We start from the raw sequence: 20,470 nt of genomic DNA on the forward strand, positions 1-20,470 counted from the left end.
GGTCCGGAACTCGAATGACGTCGAAGGACAAGGGAAAGTGGCTGGTACCCCGGGGGCAAGCGTGGGGTTGTTTTCTTTGTGGGAAGGTGGTTGATCGACGTTCTAGGTCGAGTCACGTGCCTTTCCTTTTGTTGTCACGAGCACTTTTGAGAGAAAAGACAGTCGTTTTTTGGTAAATTTGTGAAGCAAGAGGACAGTTCGAGCTCCGGACTTGAGAAGCATATTCTAGAGTACAACCAGGTCATGGCTATATCATCTCCCTTCGAACAAGAGCCGGGGTAAAAAGCCAATATCGGATGGTCGAAAAACCTGATCGTGCGGGGACAAGCCCTCGGTCACATCCGCCCCGAAATGAAGCCCATGCACCTCTCTTCCTCCCCTCGACAACCCTCGACTTGCGCGACTCGGGCTTGGTTTCGGATCGAAAAGAGGTCCGACCAGCTTGACCAGACTATATCCTCATCGAGCGAGTGAGGCGACGCAAAGAGGTCGACAATTGCTGCTCTAGGAAGAAAGGATTTCGAGGTTGATCACCCTCGAAACGCGATCAGAACGCGCGCGCGCGTCAAAGAGACCGATTGCGGACGCGTAGGGAGTGAAAATTCTGGGGTCACGAACCCCCAAATCATAGACTTACCTTCTTTCATTTCGGTTTCGTATCGACCACCTTCTTTTCGGTTACCGGATCGGGAAACTCAATCACGATCGGTTCGATCGACATTTCAACGTTTCAGAATACAGCCACTTGTCTTCCATACAATCTTGTTTCGCAATCGCATACAAACATACGAGACTTCAAGCTAAGAGCCAGTCAAGTCGCCCATTACAAGACGTACTTGGCCAACCCATAGACACCCAATCCACCGAGCAGGACGACCTTGCCGGCGGTCTTGCACATCTGCCAGACCTTTTCCTTCTCCTCGCCCTTCCTCCCGGCCTTGTCGATCGAGTGAATGTCCTCGTCCGTGAGCTTGACGTCGCCGACGCCGAGGTAACGGGTCAATCGTTCGGATCGCGAAGAGGTGGTCACGATGATCGCGCTGAATGTGGATGTCAAATGTCAAAATTTCAGCGACTCCGCCTCGAATTCGCCTTGGTCGAGCGCATGACCCAAAGACCTACCCCTTGGCCCTGCTCCAAGCCAGCAAGACTTGCTCGGGCTGCAAACCTAATCGCTTGGCGATCTCATCGACAGGCTTGTCGACCGGTCCGCCCTGACGTCCGGTGAGCGGGATCAGACCTGAATAGCCCTCGAAGGCAATGTCATGGTCGTCCTGGAAATCGATCAGGGGTTGGGTCGAGGCCGAGACGTAGGGGTGGTACAAGACTGATCGGTAGCGGAGCAAGTGGATAAGCTATAAATCGAAGGATAGGGTCTGGACAGGACTCACTCTGGTTTACCACAGGCTTGATGTCGGCGTGCTTGAGCAAGACCTTGAGGTCCTTGATCTCAAAGCTGTACCATCGTAACGAATATACCGGTCAGCCTCCTCTTCTGCACATTGCCGGTCGCTCGTCAGACCATACTCACTTGGAAACCCCGATCGACTTGACCAGACCCTCCTTCTTGAGCTTCTCCATCTCCTTCCAGGTCCCTCGAATATCACCGTCGCAGAGCCGAGGTGAATGAATCAGGTAGAGGTCGATGTAGTCGAGTCCGAGCTGTCGAGAGAATGGATCGTAATCAGCTCTGGATAATGACTTACGCCCAGATAATGTAATCTTACCTTCTGGAGCGACTCGAGGCACGACTTGCGGACGGCAGACGCACCGGTACTACAGAATGTCAATGTACCGCACAAGACGTCAGTCGACTTCCCAATCCACCCTCTCCCCGAAGACTGGATACCAGACTCACCCGAGCCTTCCGCTGAACTTGGTAGTGACCCAAAGTTCCTCTCTCTTCAAACCGGCCGCAGCGATAGCCTGCCCAGTCTGCTCTTCGTTCTGGTATCTATGTACGCCCAAACCCAGAAGCGATTCCCAGATCAGTTCACCTGGACGGCAATACTACTTTGAGCCTGGTGCACGTGCGACTCACGCTTGAGCAGTGTCAATGTGGTCGAACCCGACCTCGATACCCTGGGTGACCTGGCCGTTACAAGCATCTTGGGGGATCTTCCAGGTCCCAAACCCGATCTACAGTAGTATCGAATACACGCTTGTTGTCAGTCCATGTCTCGTTGAGGAGGCGGATGGCTAGGGGATCGCCGATCGGTGGATCTAGCTGCGACGGAGGGGAGCTCACCTCGGGGATCTTCCTGCCGTCGTTCAAAGTCCTGGTTCCGAAGGGCATCTCGATAGAATAGGATAGCGGTTGGAGGATGGGAGAAGCGATGATCGAACTGCGATGTACAGGATAACAGGCCTTCGAAGCAGGATGTGATTTGACAATGCGGGCGATGTATATATGGCCTCCTGGCCTTCTAACGAGCCGGTATAGTAATATGTCAGCCGCCGACCTCATGGGTCCCCAAGGTCGACCTCCACTTTGTTAGGTTCGGACAAGACCGAAAGCCGAAGTTTCTCCCGTCGCGCAAAGCCTCGATCTCGTCATTGACTGATTAGTTTCACGATCCTGGTTTGCCGATAGTGAAGAAAGATAGTACTCATGGCTCGTATAAGGTAGCGACTTCGGTTGTGAATCTCGGCCGATCACTCTCATGATGAGTTGAACATTATTGCACCGGCTACTTGCCGCTGCGCGTGAACGCGCCAGCGTTCTATGATACATACCATTCAGTTGGCGACATCCAGTTGTTTGAGGACTACATGCAAAGAAGTAAAGTCAGTGCATCCAGATTAAGCTCACGAGGGCTACTGTTATATCTTCCGGATGTAATAGCCACACTTCCGTCGAATTAAGGTCTTGGATGGCGGCGACGGGTAGTGACGACATCATCTGTGGCGACGGTTTTGCGAATCGAGCTACATTGAGAAAGGCTGACTTTGGGATTGAGTCATCGTCTACCATTCTGCCATTGACGGCGAGATCATGAGGATGTAGCGGTATATGTCTTTGCAGACACGGGGAGGGGAGTAGTCGGATCGCTAATCTCTTCCAGTTGCTGTTATCTGTAAAGGTAAGACTTGGGCACACTAAGCCGCACGTAAGGCTAACGGCGAACGGCGAATGCAGGCTATCCCACGCTGACGATACCGACATATTTGGGATCAGATCTGCATGTTCATCGAGGTCGCGTACAATGCAAATGCAACACACCTCGCATTGCATATAGACAGACCTAATTCCAGCTCGAAATCTTCGATCGAGCCCGTGATTCACAAGCAGGAGCAAAGCGCCGAGATCTTCACGCCCTCAAAGAGGATGTCTTTCCGTCCTAATTTTGTTTTCCAGTTGCTGACCAAGCCATAAGTCTTCTCCGGCTAGATTTGGCGTGACAACCATAACAATGTCTCATTTCATTCGTGAAATCACAGGTTTGTTCCTTCATACAGCATACCGTCCCTGATTGCCGCTGGACCCTCTCCTTTGACCGCTGGAACCCATGTCCCATAGCGGTCAAACCGTTGTTCGCCTAGCCTCAAAACTTTGATCGTTGCGAATATCATATCGAGTCCCACTCAGCATTATCAGCCGACCGTTGTAATTACAAATCAGTCAGACGACTTGAGGCTGACCGCCAAGCGATCTGATGCGCTCAGATCAGGTCATTCCGTCGATCTGCTTAGGGTCCAGCGCAAGAAGATTGACAGGCGGTTTCTAGCTTCTCAAGCCCTGCACGCTGGGTTTGCCTCTCACATCATTTTGAACAATGAAACGCAAACGGCACGGGAGGTGATGATCAAGGCGATATATTCACCGTAGTACCGTACTTAGAAGATGCCAGGGACACCCTGCTAGTCCGAGCTCGCTGTGGACCGTAGATCATATCACCATACGCAAGCTGCAAGCTGAAGCTGAAACGCCGACGAGAGCTCGAGCGGTTACTACCTCGAGAATAGCGAGCTGACGTCATCCACCCCCCCACGCGAGCAGCGCGTCACCGACGGGAATCCTCGATCTCAGAATTATATTCGGTTTGAACGCTTTTAGCGCGATCCTCCCCTCTCGATCTGATCTCGTAGAATCACACGACGAGCAGCGAGAACCTCTGCTCTCTCAGCACTTCTTCCTCCAACCTTGTGCAGTTTCCTTTTCACGTCCACATCGAAACATCAGCTAGCCGCACGAATCTTTCACGACCCATCTGCAAACTTTTAACGCATCACACGACCACTTCACGATGAGCGACATCAAGCCCGATCAGCACGACGAACACAAGGAGAGGTTGGGTCGTCCTCCTTACTGTCTGTCCGAGGACAAGAAGAAGGACGGATTCAAGGCCAAGTGGACCGGACAGTGTTACTGCGGGAACGTACAGGTGAGCGGTCGTCGTCTTCACCAGCGACCTAGCCGCAAAGGCAGAAAGCGACTCGCAACATTGGTAAATGCTGACGCTCGCACCGTTTCTGCGACTGATAGTACGAGATCGACCAAGACCCGGTAGACGCTTGTTACTGTCATTGCCGAACTTGCCAGAGGACCCATGGAGCTACCTATCAATGGGCCGCCATCGTCCCCAAAGACGCCATGCACTTCAAATCGGGTGAGGGCAACCTGCACTTTTACTCGACCAACCACAAGAAGATGGAGTACGTGCTTCCCTGCAAGGTATCCTGCGGGATGTGTCAGGTGGGTCTAGAAGTCGTGATATGTACAGTCTTTAGGCATGCGTGAAAGCTGACACCGAGGTTGTTTTTGGGTGTAGTCGCCGATCATGGACGAAGGACGAAACATGTGTCTGATCTTCCCCGGGTTGATTCACGGGATGCACGAGGGAGAGTTGAAGCACAACGGACCTTTCAAGGCTAGCCATCACATGGTACGTTTGTCTCCCCTCTTGCTTCCTGCTTCCCCTGGCCTGCCTTTGCTGCGATCCCAAACTCATTTTCAACCTCATCCTCTCCACCATCAACTTTGCAGTTCTACGAATCCTGCGTCGAAGACATTGCCAACGACAGCATCGCCAAGTTCTCCGGCAAGAAGGGTGAAGGACCCATGAACGAAGCCGCTCACAAGATGATGCCCGAGATCAAGAAGAAGCAGGCCGAAAAGGAGGAGAAGAAGAAGAGGGAAAAGGAGGAGAGCGACAAGGAGGGTGGAGACGACAGCTCGAAGAAGCAGAAGAAGGAGTGATCGGTCTTTCGCGGGGATTCGAGGATCGAGCCGGGATCGGTCGGTCGGTCTATGTATCTAGTATCATCTTACGCAGAAAAACAAAAGTGTAGCTCTTACGCACAATACAATGTCATCGGAATTCAGCCCTGCACCTTGCATCATACATAGTTGCTTGCTGGATCCATGTCGTAGCCACCATTGTTATGAACCTATACACACGTCGAGACCTAGTTTGAATTGGTTGTTTCGTTCATATGCGATACGATACAATCTTGAGAATACAGTTCGGACCTTCCCACCACTTGAACCTAATCATGACTCTATCATCGCTGCACCTAGAGCCTCGTCCGCCTCCTTCGTAGTCTAATATTAAAGGGCATCACGAACCTAACACCCGTCCCTCCCGAAATCGCTCCCTCCCTGGCGTTTCTCCTCTTTCAGCACTTCCATCTCGCCGGGCTCGACACCGTGTATGTGGATCTTGACCTCCCTCGCGTCTTTACGTTCGCTCATGATCCGTTCTCGGACTCGGGATTCGATATCGTGTGACTCTCGGACCGAGATGTCGGGGGAGACGAGGATGGTCAGGTCGATCGATGACAGGCCTGGCATGACAGGAGTATCCTAAATCAGCTTGTGGTCACTACTCCAAGTGTTCGAAGCCTTATAACTCACCCCCACTCTTGACGGCCCGGACGTTCCTGACCCCGATCAACCCGCCCTGGGTAATGTCCTGGTTGACGAGCGGTTTCACCACGCTAACAATCTCGTCTCGCGTCGCAGCATCTACACCCTTGTCAAGCATCTCCAACGCAGCCACCCGGGAGAGCGACAGACCTTGTTGAAGGATGAAGAACGACACGGCCAGTCCGCCGAGCGGGTCGAGTACGGGCGCACCCGCTGCGGAACCGAGGATTGAACAAAGGGCTACACCGGAAGTAAGGGCGTCTGATCGGTGGCTGTCAAGGAGCAACCACGATTTGTTGTGGAGTGGATTAGCTTTCTTATCCTCCACATCGCCCTAGCTGTAGGAAAAATAGTGCAGGTGACTTACTGTAAGGCGTTGGCTGTCAAGACCGGACTGTGTTCCTCATCCGCCACCCGCTTGGTCGCCCTGTACAACCACTCCTTGACGATAACGCTCATCAAAGCGAACCACGCCGCATGCGGGTTCAACACGCTCCCATGTTCGTGCTCGTGCGTCAAGGCGCCTTCCAAACCGGCTCCACCAGGCGCGACCGCTGAGATGGCTTCGTGAGCGTGGGAATGGGATGCACCAGCATGCGTCGAGTGATCGTGGAACAGCTCAAGCAGGGGTGAGGGGATCGATTTGGGCAGGAAGGGGACGATCTGTGCCAACGGGCTGGACGGATCTAGCGAGTCGAGGTAAGGGAGCATGACTTGCAAGAGTAGCTATCACGCAGAAAACAACATCGTTTCAACGCATGTCCCGCGCTGCTACTGCCTGTCTCGGTCAAGAACTCACGTGATATGAATGCAACCCGATCCCGATCGCGCCTCCGACGAGGATCAGACTGACGCCCAATGTACCGACCGTCTCAAATTTCCCATAACCCCAGGGATACTCGGCGGAAGGCGGTCTCCTGGAAATCTTCCACGTAGCCAGGGTGACAAAATCCTGCGGCGCCGAAAAACAAGTTCAGCTCGTCAGCTCGGCCCCTCGTTGGTATCCGATAATCGACTGGAATGATTAAGTGGCCATGCGGACTCACGCCTAGCAAATCGGAAAGACTATGACCAGCCTCGGCCAGCAAGGAAGCCGAATTCATGTATATCCCCGCGACCCCCTTGGTCACCGTCAACCCGACGTTACTTGCCAGACCTGCAAAGTAGCGTTATCGTCCACCACAGAGCCGGTATGAAGGAAGAATTCAAGACGTTGTCAATGTCATACATCTCAGTCCGAGCTCGACCTCCCGCGAGATCAGAGGCGGTACGCACCCAACAAGGTAATCCGACTCCCCTTATCCTTCTTCTCTCCCGTCAACGCCGCGATGATCTCCCCAGCTCCTTCCGAATGGTCGTGGTGATGATGACCTCCGGAAAAGATTCCATGTGAATGTGAATGGGAATGGGAGTGAGAATGCGAATGAGAGTGGGAGTTTGAGTGGGACTCGACCTGGGTAGAAGCTAGCCCAGCTCGATTCCTGACTCCCTCCGTTTTCGAGTCGTCCTTCACACCCGAAGCGTATCCCCTAGTTCTTCCTGCTCCAGACACGCTCTCTGCTATAGAAGCCATCCCAAACCTAGTTCCGATTCCACCTCCGTATCCGAATAACACTCCCGACCTCGACCTGACCCTTTGTCCGTGGACCGAGGTACCGGCTCCTCTTGCTCGTACCCGTAAGCAGGTCGAGCTGGACGAGGAGAAGAGCTGAACTGGGATTCTCGATATTGTTCTCGACTTTTGGCGAGGAGAGATCAACGCAAAGGTAATATTGGAGATGGTGGGGATGGGAGTTGAGAAGGACGTCGTGGAAGCTGTCGAGTGTCCGGGAGGCTGATTGACGCCGTACCGGATGGAGGCTGATGCAGGCAAGAAAGAAGCAAGAAGAGAGTGCTTGGTTGAATTGATAGAGCTAATTGGTGAAGACGACTGTCGATGTGGGTGTTGGTTGTATATGAATCGGTGACGGGAAGAGGACTGGGTTGTCAGATAGCTGGAACGCCGACCGGGTGATAGTGGTGTCGATTTGAAGGCGTTGGGTTCAGGTGCGCAACTTGACGATGATATACGGAAGGGGATTGAGCTTCTAGTCTTCCTGTACGCCCTTGTATGAAGATTCGAGTGTGAGATCGGTGTCGAGGTTGATATCGGTGTTGGGAAGAGGAGTGGTGAAAGCGACGATGATGATGTTCGGGTCACCTCTTCTTTCGACCTCGACCTGGTGAATCCGCGCGTCCGGTCGTGCGCGCCGACTGCGGGACCCGACCAACAGCGACCTGATCGTAGTCGACGTCGAAGTAAGATGAGCATGATTCGGCTCGGCTTGAGAATGGTGCTTAATCAGAGGTTGGAGGAAGCGGCTTGCCAGTAAGTGTCTGGATGTCGAGACCTAGTATCTTTAGTAAGGTTCCCCCAAACAAGGTCGCTGGGATCAAAGTGGTTCGAGCGCTAGCATGTCGATCGCGTCATCTCAAATTCGCATACAAACGATAATCTCGAAGCCTATCGTAAAATTCAGCTATTCTATCGTATCTTGCACTCTCTGACTCTCATCTGTGCTTGAACTTTTGAACTATCAACACCGGTTCATTGCCTATCCGCGATCCCATCCGGAACACGATTGTGTGGAAAGAAATGAAGCCGTACCATCCCGATTTTTGCGGAATCGAACGGAACTTCCGGACGCGACGATGTGGGATGAACCCGGTGTCACACAGACGAGGGTCATAAAACGATTTGGATCCCCCGTAACCGCAGGGATCTCTGATATTTACGGTTGATAGCTCATGATGGTGGGCTGGGGCTTTACAAGTCTAAAGCCCGGTTGTAAACCTGCTACGATGGGGAAAAGGAAAGCGCAAAGCGATGCCGGCATGCGCTGACGTAAGGAACGTCTCGCTTCGGCTCCGACCCACCGGGGCTTGGACCATATTCGAACGATCGATGTCCAAAAGTCTCGATCTTGAACAGCTCGTGATATTGTAATCGATTTGTATCCATACACATAGATCCTTTGAGCGGGTTTTTAGATCCTCTTCGGGCAGTCCACCTCTACGCCATGCAGTCGTCCTGCCGCCCAGGCCTTGGTGCACCTCGCCACCAGTATCAACAACCCGGCTATCCCCGCAAGACCAACATGCAGACCCACGACAATAACGACGAGGCGAACGAACATGATTACGAATACCCACAACCCCCGATGCACTTACACGTACCGCCTCAAGGTCACGGACCCACCCTTCATCTCAGGTTTACGGCGGCACCGACATTTGTACCTGCTCAGGGGCGATACGATAGCCAAGGAAGGCTCATCGAGGATACCTTTACGGATACGGATGGGGTACGCAAAGAGGGGGAGAAGAAGGGCAAGACAGGGAGGGAGGGAGTGATGGATTTCTGGAAGGGATTGGATTTCGGGGTGGGGCCTGTCGCTTCAGGCTCGGGGTCGGGTTCATTGTCAGGGTCACCTTCGACGACGAAATCCGCCACAGTCTCTTCACCTTCCCAGAATCGCTCTTCCTCCAGACCACCTATATCATCAAAGAAGCTCGGACCAACATCGGAACCCAAAAATTTGGTGGTACCTCGATCGGAGTGGTTTATCCGGAAAGCCCTGCTTGCGAAAGCTCGGAAGGAAGCCGAAGCTAAGGCTCTGGACGAGGCTGAAGCCCGGGTCAAGGCTGAGGGTGGCTTCGAAGCAGAACAAGAACGAGAGGTCGGAGGCGAGGAGGAAGTCAAACGAGAAGACGAGGATCGGGGTCGTATTGGAGTTCCCTCCAGCTCTGTACCCCGTTCGTCCACATCGAAATCAGCATTAGCATCAGCATCAGCATCGACCTCAAACCCACGGCCAAACTCCTCATCGCTAGCATCACTCCTCAACCTTCCACCCCCTGGTACAGCCCCGCCCGCACCCCCGACGCACTTTCATATACGTCCAGATAATGTTGGATGGAGGCTGTTACAAAAGGGAGGCTGGAGCGGGACGGGCGGGTTGGGCAGGCCCGACGGGTGGGAAGAGGCGAGGGATAGAGTCAAGGTTGAGGAAGGGGAAAGGTTGCGGGTGAAGAGGGAGCTGAATCACGAGGAAAATAGCGAGGGAGATGCGCAAGCTGGGAAGAAGGCGGAGGTGAAGGTGATTGATGTCGACGAGATCATCGACCTGACCGAGCTGGACGAGGACGACGACGATCACGAAGTCCGGCCCATCGACGTAGATGCAGATGACGCGGGACCGACCAGGTTTGGAGAACAAGAACTCGTCCTCGCCGACCTGGCCGAACGCTCAGCCTCCTCTCTCGACAACCTGGTCGGACCCGGTCGAGTCGCCCCAGTGGCGACGTACCTGAAGAACGATCTCGCTGGAATCGGGCATGTTCCGCAACATCGTCGGACGATGCTCAAGCCCCATACGCAGACATCAGGTCAAGCTGGGGCGAAATCGGAGACGAGGAGGAAGAAGGTCACCCACACTCTAGCCGACATTCGGGCTATGCAGAGGGGTAAAGTCGTACCCGGGTTGAGCGAGGAGGATCTGGAAAAGCGCCGTCGAGGACGTGCTAAGAGGGAGGCGAATCGGGATAGGGAGGAGAGGAAGCGGTGGATGCAGGTCATCTCGGCTTGAGAGTGGCTGGTTCGAGCACACGATCACGAGAGGAGACTGAAGCTAAGCGACGATGAGCATGGTCTACTTCTCGTAGCATTAGGGTTCAAACTATTGTAGATAATGGCGGTCAATCCACCTGTATGCGCCAATACGAATGTAGACACAGTACTCGAGTACCAGACCGGAATCGTCGAGTTTCACTTGGACCTGTTGTAAGGAGATAAGGAGACCGGGGGCGACGCGTATACAAGATGGGAGGAGAGGGCAGCAGGTTGCGGGTCTCGTGTCCATATTCCACTCTTGACAGCTACTTTTGTTCACCACATAGTACACTCTTACCTCAACGATACGACCCGTTTCGAACCATATATACCAACTAACAACACTACAAGACACCCTCTGTTCAGGTCCCCTACATAATCAAAGAACCCCCGAAGAAATCAAGCCAGGATGTCAGCTATGGCGAGGGACGACTTCAAGTGAGTACCGCCCCAAGTTTCTCTCCCCCTTTGGCGTGATCGCTATGCTCTAAGCACCCGTCCCGCCTTTCGAGATCGAAGATTGATATGTGAAGGCTGACAGTATTGCTGGTCTCGATATTGCCTTCATTCTGCTTCGCTTCGACCGCTATACAACGACATATTCGCGCTTCACTCGATGATCTGGTGCAACGAAAACGTTTTCGACTCGATCATCGCCGTTGCATCGATTCTGGTCATCCCGGCAAATTGGAAACCCCGTATGACAGGGCGTTCGTGGCAAAAGCGTTGAAGATGGCGACTTCGCAGTACAAGTCTGCCGTCGCGGAAGACATCAAAGTCGTCAGTATCCGTTCACCGATTGACGTCATTTCCACCTGATCACCTATCGTCGAGCTGACTCGTTGCCCCTGGTTGCTATTCGTAGATCGCCAAACGCATGTTCAACAAGGACCCCACCCTCGTCAGCCAAGATTGGAGCCAGGCGGACCCGCTGGTTTGGTGTCCCAGCCTAGCACAACTAGCTCGGGTGATGACCGTCAACCCTGGACAAAACCGGCCTACTGCGAATACGAATGGGAATGGATTCGCTCCGATCAGCATAGCAGGGAAGGGAGGGGACAAGCTGACGAAGGGACAAGCTCAACCACCAGGACAGGGGTTACAACCTCCGAACGTATTTTCGAATTCTCAATTCCCTCCTCTTGGCGCCCCACCCCCACCCCCAACCCAGACCTACGCCTCGGCTTCAACCTCTTCGATCACTAACACCGCTCAGCAGAAACAACAACAATCCCCAGCTACCAAATCCAAGAAACGTAAATCCGCCTCTCTTTTCCCCTCTGCCGCCTCATCGTTGCAGACCTACGAAGAAGACCAAGCCAAGGCGAAACGAGCGAGGAGGTTCGAGAGGGAGATCGAGCTTGATAAGCAGAGAGAGATGAACGGGGGATGGGGAGATGATGAGCCTGAGGAAGGGTCCGGTCGGATAGGCTGGGTTTCGTGGAATCAAGAGGAACCAGAGGCGGATCCCGTGAGTCGAAAAAGAACCCCTTTGGGGATCGCTGTGAAATACGATTGCTAATTGGATCATCTGTGGTGGGTTGGTAGAACGTGATCAACTGGGATCGACATACCATCAAGGGGACGAGCACGACGATCGAAAAGAGCTATCTCCGGCTGACGAGCGTGGGTCTATCCCTGTCTCGCATCTCATGCCGCTTCGATACGTACTTAAATGCCATCAATTTTGCTGCGTCTTTCCATGACTCAGGCTCCGAACCCCGCCAACATCCGACCATTACATATATTAGAAAAGACACTGGTACATATCAAGAACAAGTGGAAAATGGAGGAGAAGCCCTATCCGTGGATCTGCGATCAGTTGAAGAGTATGCGACAGGATCTGACGGTGAGTTGCATATCGCCCTAGCCGACTCTGACGAATCGCTGGCTGAATAAAGAAGGACGAACAGGTGCAAAGGATCAAGAACGAGTTTACGGTCAAGGTATACGAATTCCATGCTCGGGTGGCTTTGCAATCCGTAAGTGTCGCCCTCCGATCCTGTTCCTCACACCTATCAACCCTTCGAGACTGATCTGGCTAACCTGACCTGGCTCCGCTCATCAATGGCAGGCCGACCTGGGCGAGTACAACCAGTGTCAGTCGGTCTTGAAACAGCTTTATGAACACGGTTTGCCCGGATGTGCGGCAGAATTTTTGGGATACAGGATTTTATACATGATCCACACCAAGAACATGAGCGGTAAGTCTTTCACTAAACCTCTTGGGCTCACCTTGGCTAGCCAGTCGCTGACAGAAATATCATTTTCGAATCGCAGAGCTCGGACGTGCCATTGCCAGACTTTCCCCAACGCAGAAACGAGAAAAAGGAATCGCCCACGCTCTCGCTGTACATGCGGCCATCACGACGGGGAATTATCATCGGCTCTTCAGACTGTTTGTCGATCCCGTGTTCTATAACGCCAAGTTGATGGTCCACTTTGTCGAGCGGGAGAGAGTGGCGGCACTGGCCAAGATCTCCAAATCGTAAGCACCGAGTCTAGCTTGAGCGCATCTTTTGCAACCAAGCTGATGATCGACCCGCAGGTACATGACAATACCACTCGGATTCCTCGCTCGAGAACTTGGATTCGCCGACCCTGAAACTCAAGTGGACCTATGCGCACTTCTGGACAAACACCACGCGACCGTCTTTTCAACCCCGACCGCTAAGCATACCATCGCTCAGGCCAACCACGCTAACGAGAACCGACGGCTGAGCGAGATGGACCGTGAATCACTCGACGCATTGGTCTGGAATTGTAAAGCGAACGCAGCGGCTTGTGAAGCGGCCGTGGCCAAGTACAAGGTCGTCGATATCAAGGGGCAGAAGTAGGGTGCTATGGATGAGCTCTCCGGACAGGGAACCGGCAACCAAGACAGGTTTGGATTGGACGTTCCGGAGATACTAATTTACAGCTTTGCACCCTGATATAGCTGCAAGGTCAGCGGGACGCTCAAGGGAACTAAGCGGATGCGTACAACCTTGAAGGTACGCCTCACGTGGGGTGACCTGTTTCGCTCCCTATGCGGCAATTTGGTGGACTTTCATCCGGTCATCGGAATCCCCCTATTCGCAGGCTGTCTTTCCCAGCCCTTGGTCGATATCTTCGTACGATGTGGACAAAGCCTGCAGAAGGGGTTTTGCATTCGCAGGTAGTCGACATTCAATTTGTAACCTTCCCGCACACAAGCAATGTTTCATTTATGACATCACGTCCGCAGCCACTTTAGACCGACGGGTTGTCTGCGGGATTGGTACAGATCTAGGGGCGATGGACTTGTCCCCCAGCTGACACTCTGCTTAATCCGTTTGGCAGAACTCGCTAAAATCTCTAACCACTCGAAAATTCTACGTTGTGTACTTCACTTCGACGGGTCCAAGAAGGCCGTAGTCACGAGGCGCATGAGCAGGATACTTGGGGTCGAAGTCCCCCCCGAGGAAGGGGCCATGCCCGCTGTCGTAGTATCCTCGACTCAGGAGACGATTATTCAGAGAAGTCGACACCTTCACTGTCACTTCATTGGCTCCAGGGCGGAACAGATCCGTGGTATCGATTATAGGTACTGAGGTATCGAAACCTTGAGCAGTGGTATCGTTAATCGCCACCGAACCTAAGCCGCCGCAGGTAGATCCTAAGCAGAGTTGAGAAGGCTTGGAGGTGTTGAAATCGGAGGGAAGGTGGATCTGGGTTTTGTAGGTTCCGATTCCGGAGACCTGAGGTCCCACGGCCTCCAACTGTAGCCAAGGCAAGAGCGCCGTCTCGCCAACGTGGATCATGGTTTTCTTCGTCACGGGCCTCTCTTCCTTGGTGACGTACCCGAGACCGCGATCTTCGGTGATCACCTCCGACTCGCCAGCATCCCAATCTTCGACGGTCAAGTCCCAATCGCCTGTCACTGCCATTGTTCTCTGATTCGCGCTGTTCTTAGAAGAGACGGATGTTCCGGCCACCCGCCTTGTGGTCAAGACCGTGACTTGACCTGGGTGCATGCGAAGAGTAGCTGTGGTCCGACCGTCAGCGTGATTGCTCTCGACGTCATCCAGGATCCTTCCACTCCAATGATCTACACGTTGAACCTCCCAGGCGCCGTCCAGTGATACAGTGACATCGGTAGCGGATCCGTTCTTGTATAGGAAGTGATAAAGGTAGAGATGCTGAACATCCCCGTCGTCCCTGAGATGTGTCAAGATGTTGATGTCGGGCTCGACAAATTCGGCTCGACCACGAACTCCGAGCTCTACCAACGTAGACATTGTGTCCCTAGGATCGGTAATGCGGCGAGCGTTGGGAAGGGAAAGGAGGGTTTCGATGGTTTCTGCCAATTCCTCGTCTCTCCCATCAAGGCCCTGCGTGGAGGACGCCGCTGCCGCATTCTTGTGATAACGTCGCTCCCGTAGGAGGACAAGCTCGGCAACGTTGTCGACTAGCAGAATCCGAAGACCTCCTCGGGCCCATCTCACCAGCTGTTTGGCGACGTCCGGATTCTGCGACGGGTTTCCAATCAGTATGCCAGGCGAATGCCTTTAGACTGCGACTGAAGTACTTACCAGGGAATCCTGATAAATGATGACCGCTTGGTAGCCCGGCCCTCCGGGTTGAAGGAGACCTTCAGCAAAGCTTATTTCAGGCCGAAGCAAAAGTTCACCATCCAGGAACTCGTAAGACCAGCCTGCGTCCTGCATACCCAGATCCTGCCACCAGAAATTCTGACGGTTGCGCATCCACCAATTCTCGTACACTTCTTCGTCGACGTGGACGAAGCCATCGTCGCCCTTGGTGGCTATTCCACAGGTGTTGTCGACCAGATGATCGGTGCGCAAGATCGCCACATCGATCCTTGGTTTCCCTTGGCGCAGCAGATACTGGATACGACCCATCGCTTGGCACCACAAGGAGTAGAAGTCGGACCCGGGCTGCCTCGCATCGAACCGTTCACCGAAGATTGCCCACATGCCCTCGTGTCCAGGCCACTCGGTACCGGGTGCCCCGGCTACGCTGGCCCACCCGTGTAGGACGGTCTTGCTGATTCCTGCTGCAAATTGCGTCGCCATGATCTGGTCATAGAATTGATGGGAGTTGATGTGATTGCGGGCGACCGCCCCGGTCTCTGAAGAGAACTGCTTTCCGAACGTATGGGCCACTCCGGCGAGCAGTCGGTAACCATCGATCTGCGAGCCAAATTCGAGCGACTCTGTCTCTATCCCGTCCACCTCTGTCCCCGGACGGCTAAGCTCGAACGGCAAACCGTAGCTGATCTCCGCTCTCAACTGAATCCCTACGGAGTTGAGATAAGTTCGGAAAGGCCTTAAAGTATGCTCGATGTACAGATCGGTGAACGTATGCAGCAGGTCGAACCGGACCTTGCGCACAGTAGTGATATCTACCGCTACGACCGGGTCGTACTTCCACTTGGTACTGGAAGCCATCATGGGGGCTGCACATACCATGAAGGGTAGATAAGGGACGATCGAGTAGCCGTGACGGTTTTCGAACTCGCTAGCAACGGAATGTCCCCACAGCAATCCTCCAGACCCGAACGCGAGGAGCTCGAGCGAGTCCATATACATCTGCGCACGTTTATTTGAGGCTATGATCGAACGCAACTTGGGCGTCAGGACTGTAGTATCCCAGTACTTGATGACCTCCTGTATACCTTCGGGATCGAGATAGTTTATGGTATAGTTGACCGACGCCGACGGAGTGGCGTGTTGACCGGTACCATGCTGGTAAAAGTAAAACAAGCGCCACTTGTGGTCGCCCTGAGGCGCAGTCCATTCCAGGTTGTCACCGTGGACATGGCGTGTCAAGTCGATCGTCGCGACATCCAGAATACCCCCAGTCTCATCCGATTCGATCAATTTGGCAGCGACGACCGCCACAAGATTTTGCTTGGCGACCGGCTTTTTGTGACCCATGATGTGTTGGCTGGAATTATAAGCTTCCAGATCGATAGAAGGGACAATCCCCAGTCGGGACTGCCCGCCGATGACATCTTCGATGACAAAATTCAACTCTTTTGCTGCGGCGGGATGTTCTGGGTCGATTGTAGGGAGGTTCGCATTTGCCCAATTGGTACCCGAAGTGAAACTGATCGACATGCCCCGCGCCGTGGTCTCCTCTACGACTATATTGGAGCTATGAGTCCACTGTTCAGAGCCCCAGGCGTATCGTTCATTGTCGATTCCGGCCTCATCCATGGCTAGAAACTCCATTCCACCGAAACCCATCTCGTAGGCCAGTTTCACCTCGTGTTTCAACGTCTGCATAGTATGATGGCCCGATGCGAGCCACCATCGCTGCTCCGGCCTGTACTCGATGTCCGGCTTGGCTAAAGCATCGGCGAGGTTATCAAGCTTCGACATGTCGGCAGCGGTAGCTTGCGGTGTCTGTTTGAGGGGAAAGATGGGGTCTGATGCGCTGAAGACGAGGCAACAATGTCAATGGCGCTACGTTGCTATCATCTGGTCTGTTCTGATATGGTTATGAAGTAGTATGAGTGTGTGGTATTGCTAGTATTGCTCGCGGGAAACTAACGGTGTTTCTCGGGATAGCATCGAGCCTTTTCAACTATGGCGGCAGAAATCGTTTACGCGGGGATCCCAGAACTCTATGCTCGTTAGCATGTAGCTACTAGCTACTAGACAGACAGGGCGGTACCCCGGGATGATTTTGCCGCGATGGAGCGTGCTGCTGATCTGCTGACATGCATAAGATGCCGGGAATTCGGAAATTCGGCGGGAGTTACAGGACGAGCGTCTCAGAGATCGGCAATCCGGCACAATATGGTCAGGTAATCGGTGCGATATCGACCCAGGTCTGTAAGGGCCGGTATAATGATCTCGAGCCATGTCTGTGGGGCCGCGGGATGATGATCTCGCACGCTCAAGGCTTGCGAGCTTTACCCCATGCGAAATCACCTGAAGGATTACGCATAATTAGCACGAGAGCGTCGAAGGGGTTCGTATGTTTAGTCTTTTTCTGCTCATCCGAATAGTGGTCGCAAGTCTCCCGAACAGACAGTCTCGATAACCCTACGACTATCAGTATGCAGGCTCTGGACGAGGAAATTAAGCAGCCTTACGTGAACGAGAAACCAGAATTCGACCATGTCGAAACACTCAAGCCTACGACTGGGAAGGATGCGCCGGTTCAAATGACGTTGCACTCTGCATCCCAGGATCTTAACACTCTGCAGGCATTGCGAAGTTTCTGGAAGCCCAGTTTGATAGCCCTGGCTCTTGCATTCGCCGCCGCCGCCGATGGGTACCAGGTGGGTCTGAAAGTTTTTTTGCCCCTGTTCCACCCTATTTATGTGACACGTTAATCAGATCGGGATCACCGGGAACATCATTGGTAATCCCGGTTAGTTCTCAAACGAACGAAAAGTTGAGAGGGAAGGCGATAGCGACATTGGCTGATAGCAAATATCTATGAAGGCTTCATCCAAACGATGTCGACTGAGACCGACGCAGCTGGAGCGCCCATCATCTCCGCACCTGTGTTGGCAGCCATTACATCCGTCATTTCAGCGGGTCAGATCCTCGGTTTTCTGCAAATCCCATTCGTAAAGTTATCTTCTCCCATCCATTTCGCTGCTCGTATCACTAACGACGATATCTCTATAGGTGTCGGATAGGTTCGGGCGAAAATGGGCGATGTACCTGATGCTCCTCTACCTCGCCATTAGTTTGTTCTGTCAATCATTCGCGAGTGACTGGAAACTATGGGTAAGTCCAGATAGTCGTAGCTCATTTTAATGTTAGGCTCATTCATAGATGAGCACGATATTTGATTCGTGGGAATGGCTTTATTCCATCTGTGTCACAAACCAGCTCGTCGGAAAACTGTTCGGAGGTATTGGCGTCGGATGCCTTCAGCTCGTTGCGCCAACTTACATCGCGGAGATCGCACCCATCCGGCTCCGAGGCGCTCTCATAGCCTCGTATAGCATCTGGTTGGTTATATCTCACCTTTAAAGGATATGCACTAGCATCTTCGGTCTCGGTCGAGTCGACTGATCCTGTTATCCCTTGTTGAAATTTCCCCACGAATACAGGTTCGCGATCGGTCAGCTGTTTGCTCCAGTCGCTTTGAACCAGCTGGGAAAACAAGATCCATACGAGTGGAAGATTCCCGTATACACTCAGTGGGGAACGCTCGGCCTGATGATACTACTCATCCTCTTCTTCGTGCCAGAAAGTCCATGGTGGGCCGCGACGCAGGGCAAGCATGAATTGGGGCGCAAACTACTCCTTAGAATAAATGGCGACGTGAAAAACTATGTCATCGATGTCGAGTATGACATTTTGATCCGGACGGTTCAGCTCGAGGCTGAACATAGCCGCCAGGCCAAGGCTCTGGGCGCTACCGCCATCTTTAGAGGTTCCAACTTGGTAAGTCAGAGCGTCATATATTTCTCAATGTCATGCTCATTAACGCCGTGCAAACTGACATTGATTTATGCTTTCTTGCAGAGACGAACTCTAGCAGCAGGGTGGGCGCTCTTTACTACCCAACTCTTAGGCCTAGCATTCCTTTACACATGTAAGTTTCACGTTTGAGCGTTTCAACTTGCGCTTCTAATGCAATGATACTACCCCTTTCCGAAAACTGATCCTCTTTGCCAGATGTCGTGTTGTTCTTCCAACTTGCCGGCCAAACCGACGTCTTTCGAACTACCATCATCACCAGCTGCGTTTCGATCGCTGGAGCCTTGGTGGCCATCCTTGCACTTGATAAACTTGGACGATATTGGTTGATCAACGGGATGCTAAGCTTTGCTGCAATCGTGCTATTGATTATCGGTCTGGTCGGAACCATAGGCGAGATCGATACTGCTCGCGCCAATGGCTTGATTTTTCTTGCTTGCATGTGGTGTGAGTTGTCTCGACGTTCTGTCACCAGGTCCGGACGCCTGATCGTTCTTATTTTGTGGCACCAAGTCTTCGCGATGTCCTTCAATTCCGCTGCCGCCTATACGATGTTGGCGGAAGTGTGAGTACTCTTTATGCCTGGATTCTCATAGCGCCTGTCGCTGACTTTGGCCTGGAAACAGGCCGTCCGCCGAATTGAGAAGCAGAACAGCGGCATTTGGTTCGATGACGGCGTGAGAAACCTCTGATCGTCGATGTTGGTTGTGCCCTCAGCTCAGCCTAAATTCATCTCAGATCGCTCATCGGGCTGGTTTTCACCGTCGTGACCGTGAGTTTCATGTGGTCGTCTAGACAGACTGTCCAAGTTCTCGCACTGACTGAAACGTCTCACCCGATGTAGCCATACATGGCATGTAGCGGATCCCAGACAGCACGAACACGAACTATTCTAATGACACTCCGCTTCTCTTATAGATCAACCCGAACCAAGCCAATTGGGGTCTAAAAACCTGCTATTTCTTTTGTGAGCCGACTGTTCTCGTCGGTCTATCAGGCCCTGAGACTGATCTCTCTTGGGTTACGGTTGCAGTCGGTCTCTCGGCTCCTATGGTCGGTCAACTCTATTAGCCGAGATAGGAGCATATACTCAACCCGTCTTCAACTTATACAGGTTATTGGCGGGTGGTTCATCATCCCTGAAACCGCCCGCCTTTCGCCAGCAGAACTGGACGAATTATACGAATCCGGCAGCCCAGTCTGGAGATTTTCCAAGACTATCACCAGAGCGCAAGGTACGACAACCGACGAGGCTCATCCCTCCGTCGATGTTGACCAATAAGGTCTAGGAACACAAGCGCCCAAATCCCTTCGACATCCTTCTGTGTCATTGACGCGTGCTCGGCTGTTGAACTTGTTTTGAAATTCGTGTATTGATTGCGAAGATAGTACCGTACAAGCAGACCCTTGATTGTAAGAGACATTCGGCAAGAGAGAATTGTGTATTTGTGGTATCATCAAATTGCAGGTTGTTATCTCTCTTTTTACACGTAACACCTCATTCATGCCAACCCGACC

General features: G+C 52.9%; 7 protein-coding genes across 7 annotated transcripts; 4 read left to right on the forward strand and 3 right to left on the reverse strand.

Moving 5' to 3' along the window:
- Positions 1-613: 613 nt before the first annotated feature.
- On the reverse strand, positions 614-2,456 carry HD553DRAFT_315106 (oxidoreductase). The gene is made up of 8 exons (XM_046180442.1): positions 2,249-2,456; positions 2,042-2,139; positions 1,859-1,954; positions 1,728-1,776; positions 1,532-1,662; positions 1,392-1,456; positions 1,123-1,327; positions 614-1,040 (listed from the first exon to the last, which is right to left on the reverse strand). The coding sequence occupies exons 1-8, from the start codon at positions 2,294-2,296 to the stop codon at positions 824-826; spliced, it is 909 nt and encodes a 302-aa protein (XP_046034970.1). The 5' UTR covers positions 2,297-2,456; the 3' UTR covers positions 614-823.
- Positions 2,457-4,094: 1,638 nt separating this feature from the next.
- On the forward strand, positions 4,095-5,655 carry HD553DRAFT_286834 (Mss4-like protein). The gene is made up of 4 exons (XM_046178269.1): positions 4,095-4,385; positions 4,487-4,696; positions 4,773-4,886; positions 4,988-5,655. Exons 1-4 carry the CDS (start codon positions 4,248-4,250, stop codon positions 5,198-5,200), a joined length of 675 nt encoding a protein of 224 aa, XP_046034971.1. The 5' UTR covers positions 4,095-4,247; the 3' UTR covers positions 5,201-5,655.
- Positions 5,570-7,442, reverse strand: HD553DRAFT_325324 (cation efflux family-domain-containing protein; the record flags this gene model as incomplete). Its single annotated transcript, XM_046181597.1, has 6 exons — positions 5,570-5,787; positions 5,858-6,141; positions 6,237-6,595; positions 6,669-6,821; positions 6,916-7,025; positions 7,145-7,442. The coding sequence occupies 6 exons, from the start codon at positions 7,440-7,442 to the stop codon at positions 5,570-5,572; spliced, it is 1,422 nt and encodes a 473-aa protein (XP_046034972.1).
- A 1,430-nt stretch (positions 7,443-8,872) lies between these two features.
- On the forward strand, positions 8,873-10,731 carry HD553DRAFT_315115 (uncharacterized protein). Its single transcript, XM_046180443.1, has one exon. It carries the CDS (start codon positions 8,929-8,931, stop codon positions 10,492-10,494), a length of 1,566 nt encoding a protein of 521 aa, XP_046034973.1. The 5' UTR covers positions 8,873-8,928; the 3' UTR covers positions 10,495-10,731.
- Positions 10,732-10,828: 97 nt separating this feature from the next.
- Positions 10,829-13,750, forward strand: HD553DRAFT_315117 (SAC3/GANP/Nin1/mts3/eIF-3 p25 family-domain-containing protein). Its single transcript, XM_046180444.1, has 9 exons — positions 10,829-10,955; positions 11,225-11,297; positions 11,383-11,988; positions 12,066-12,143; positions 12,229-12,366; positions 12,431-12,499; positions 12,592-12,721; positions 12,798-13,005; positions 13,066-13,750. The coding sequence occupies exons 1-9, from the start codon at positions 10,927-10,929 to the stop codon at positions 13,352-13,354; spliced, it is 1,620 nt and encodes a 539-aa protein (XP_046034974.1). The 5' UTR covers positions 10,829-10,926; the 3' UTR covers positions 13,355-13,750.
- HD553DRAFT_315119 (uncharacterized protein) lies at positions 13,751-16,160 on the reverse strand. Its single transcript, XM_046180445.1, has 2 exons — positions 15,071-16,160; positions 13,751-15,007 (listed from the first exon to the last, which is right to left on the reverse strand). The coding sequence occupies exons 1-2, from the start codon at positions 16,088-16,090 to the stop codon at positions 13,871-13,873; spliced, it is 2,157 nt and encodes a 718-aa protein (XP_046034975.1). The 5' UTR covers positions 16,091-16,160; the 3' UTR covers positions 13,751-13,870.
- Positions 16,161-17,568: 1,408 nt separating this feature from the next.
- Positions 17,569-20,461, forward strand: HD553DRAFT_298463 (putative hexose transporter; the record flags this gene model as incomplete). The annotated part of the gene is made up of 14 exons (XM_046178583.1): positions 17,569-17,805; positions 17,929-18,087; positions 18,149-18,250; positions 18,356-18,477; positions 18,580-18,916; positions 18,998-19,067; positions 19,151-19,399; positions 19,466-19,517; positions 19,579-19,629; positions 19,691-19,724; positions 19,797-19,805; positions 19,871-19,919; positions 19,986-20,005; positions 20,067-20,461. The coding sequence occupies 14 exons, from the start codon at positions 17,569-17,571 to the stop codon at positions 20,232-20,234; spliced, it is 1,659 nt and encodes a 552-aa protein (XP_046034976.1). The 3' UTR covers positions 20,235-20,461.
- Positions 20,462-20,470: the final 9 nt, after the last annotated feature.

The sequence above is a fragment of the Filobasidium floriforme genome (assembly GCF_021052385.1).
Source record: "Filobasidium floriforme strain CBS 6241 chromosome Unknown HD553scaffold_17, whole genome shotgun sequence".
Taxonomy (NCBI): Eukaryota; Fungi; Basidiomycota; class Tremellomycetes; order Filobasidiales; family Filobasidiaceae; genus Filobasidium; species Filobasidium floriforme.

Excerpts from the sequence above, each read along its gene's own strand:
- HD553DRAFT_315106 (XM_046180442.1), bottom strand. The coding sequence starts at position 2,296 with ATGCCCTTCGGAACCAGGACTTTGAACGACGGCAGGAAGATCCCCGAG. Across the intron at positions 2,140-2,248 it reads ACGGCAGGAAGATCCCCGAG|ATCGGGTTTGGGACCTGGAA; the intron begins GTGAGCTCCCCT and ends ATACTACTGTAG. Across the intron at positions 1,955-2,041 it reads CACATTGACACTGCTCAAGC|ATACCAGAACGAAGAGCAGA; the intron begins GTGAGTCGCACG and ends GGGCGTACATAG.
- HD553DRAFT_286834 (XM_046178269.1), top strand. The coding sequence starts at position 4,248 with ATGAGCGACATCAAGCCCGATCAGCACGACGAACACAAGGAGAGGTTG. Across the intron at positions 4,386-4,486 it reads GTTACTGCGGGAACGTACAG|TACGAGATCGACCAAGACCC; the intron begins GTGAGCGGTCGT and ends TGCGACTGATAG. Across the intron at positions 4,887-4,987 it reads TCAAGGCTAGCCATCACATG|TTCTACGAATCCTGCGTCGA; the intron begins GTACGTTTGTCT and ends TCAACTTTGCAG.
- HD553DRAFT_315115 (XM_046180443.1), top strand. The coding sequence starts at position 8,929 with ATGCAGTCGTCCTGCCGCCCAGGCCTTGGTGCACCTCGCCACCAGTAT.
- HD553DRAFT_315117 (XM_046180444.1), top strand. The coding sequence starts at position 10,927 with ATGTCAGCTATGGCGAGGGACGACTTCAA. Across the intron at positions 11,298-11,382 it reads TCGCGGAAGACATCAAAGTC|ATCGCCAAACGCATGTTCAA; the intron begins GTCAGTATCCGT and ends TGCTATTCGTAG. Across the intron at positions 11,989-12,065 it reads AGGAACCAGAGGCGGATCCC|AACGTGATCAACTGGGATCG; the intron begins GTGAGTCGAAAA and ends GTGGGTTGGTAG.
- HD553DRAFT_315119 (XM_046180445.1), bottom strand. The coding sequence starts at position 16,090 with ATGTATATGGACTCGCTCGAGCTCCTCGCGTTCGGGTCTGGAGGATTG. Across the intron at positions 15,008-15,070 it reads TCATTTATCAGGATTCCCTG|AATCCGGACGTCGCCAAACA; the intron begins GTAAGTACTTCA and ends AACCCGTCGCAG.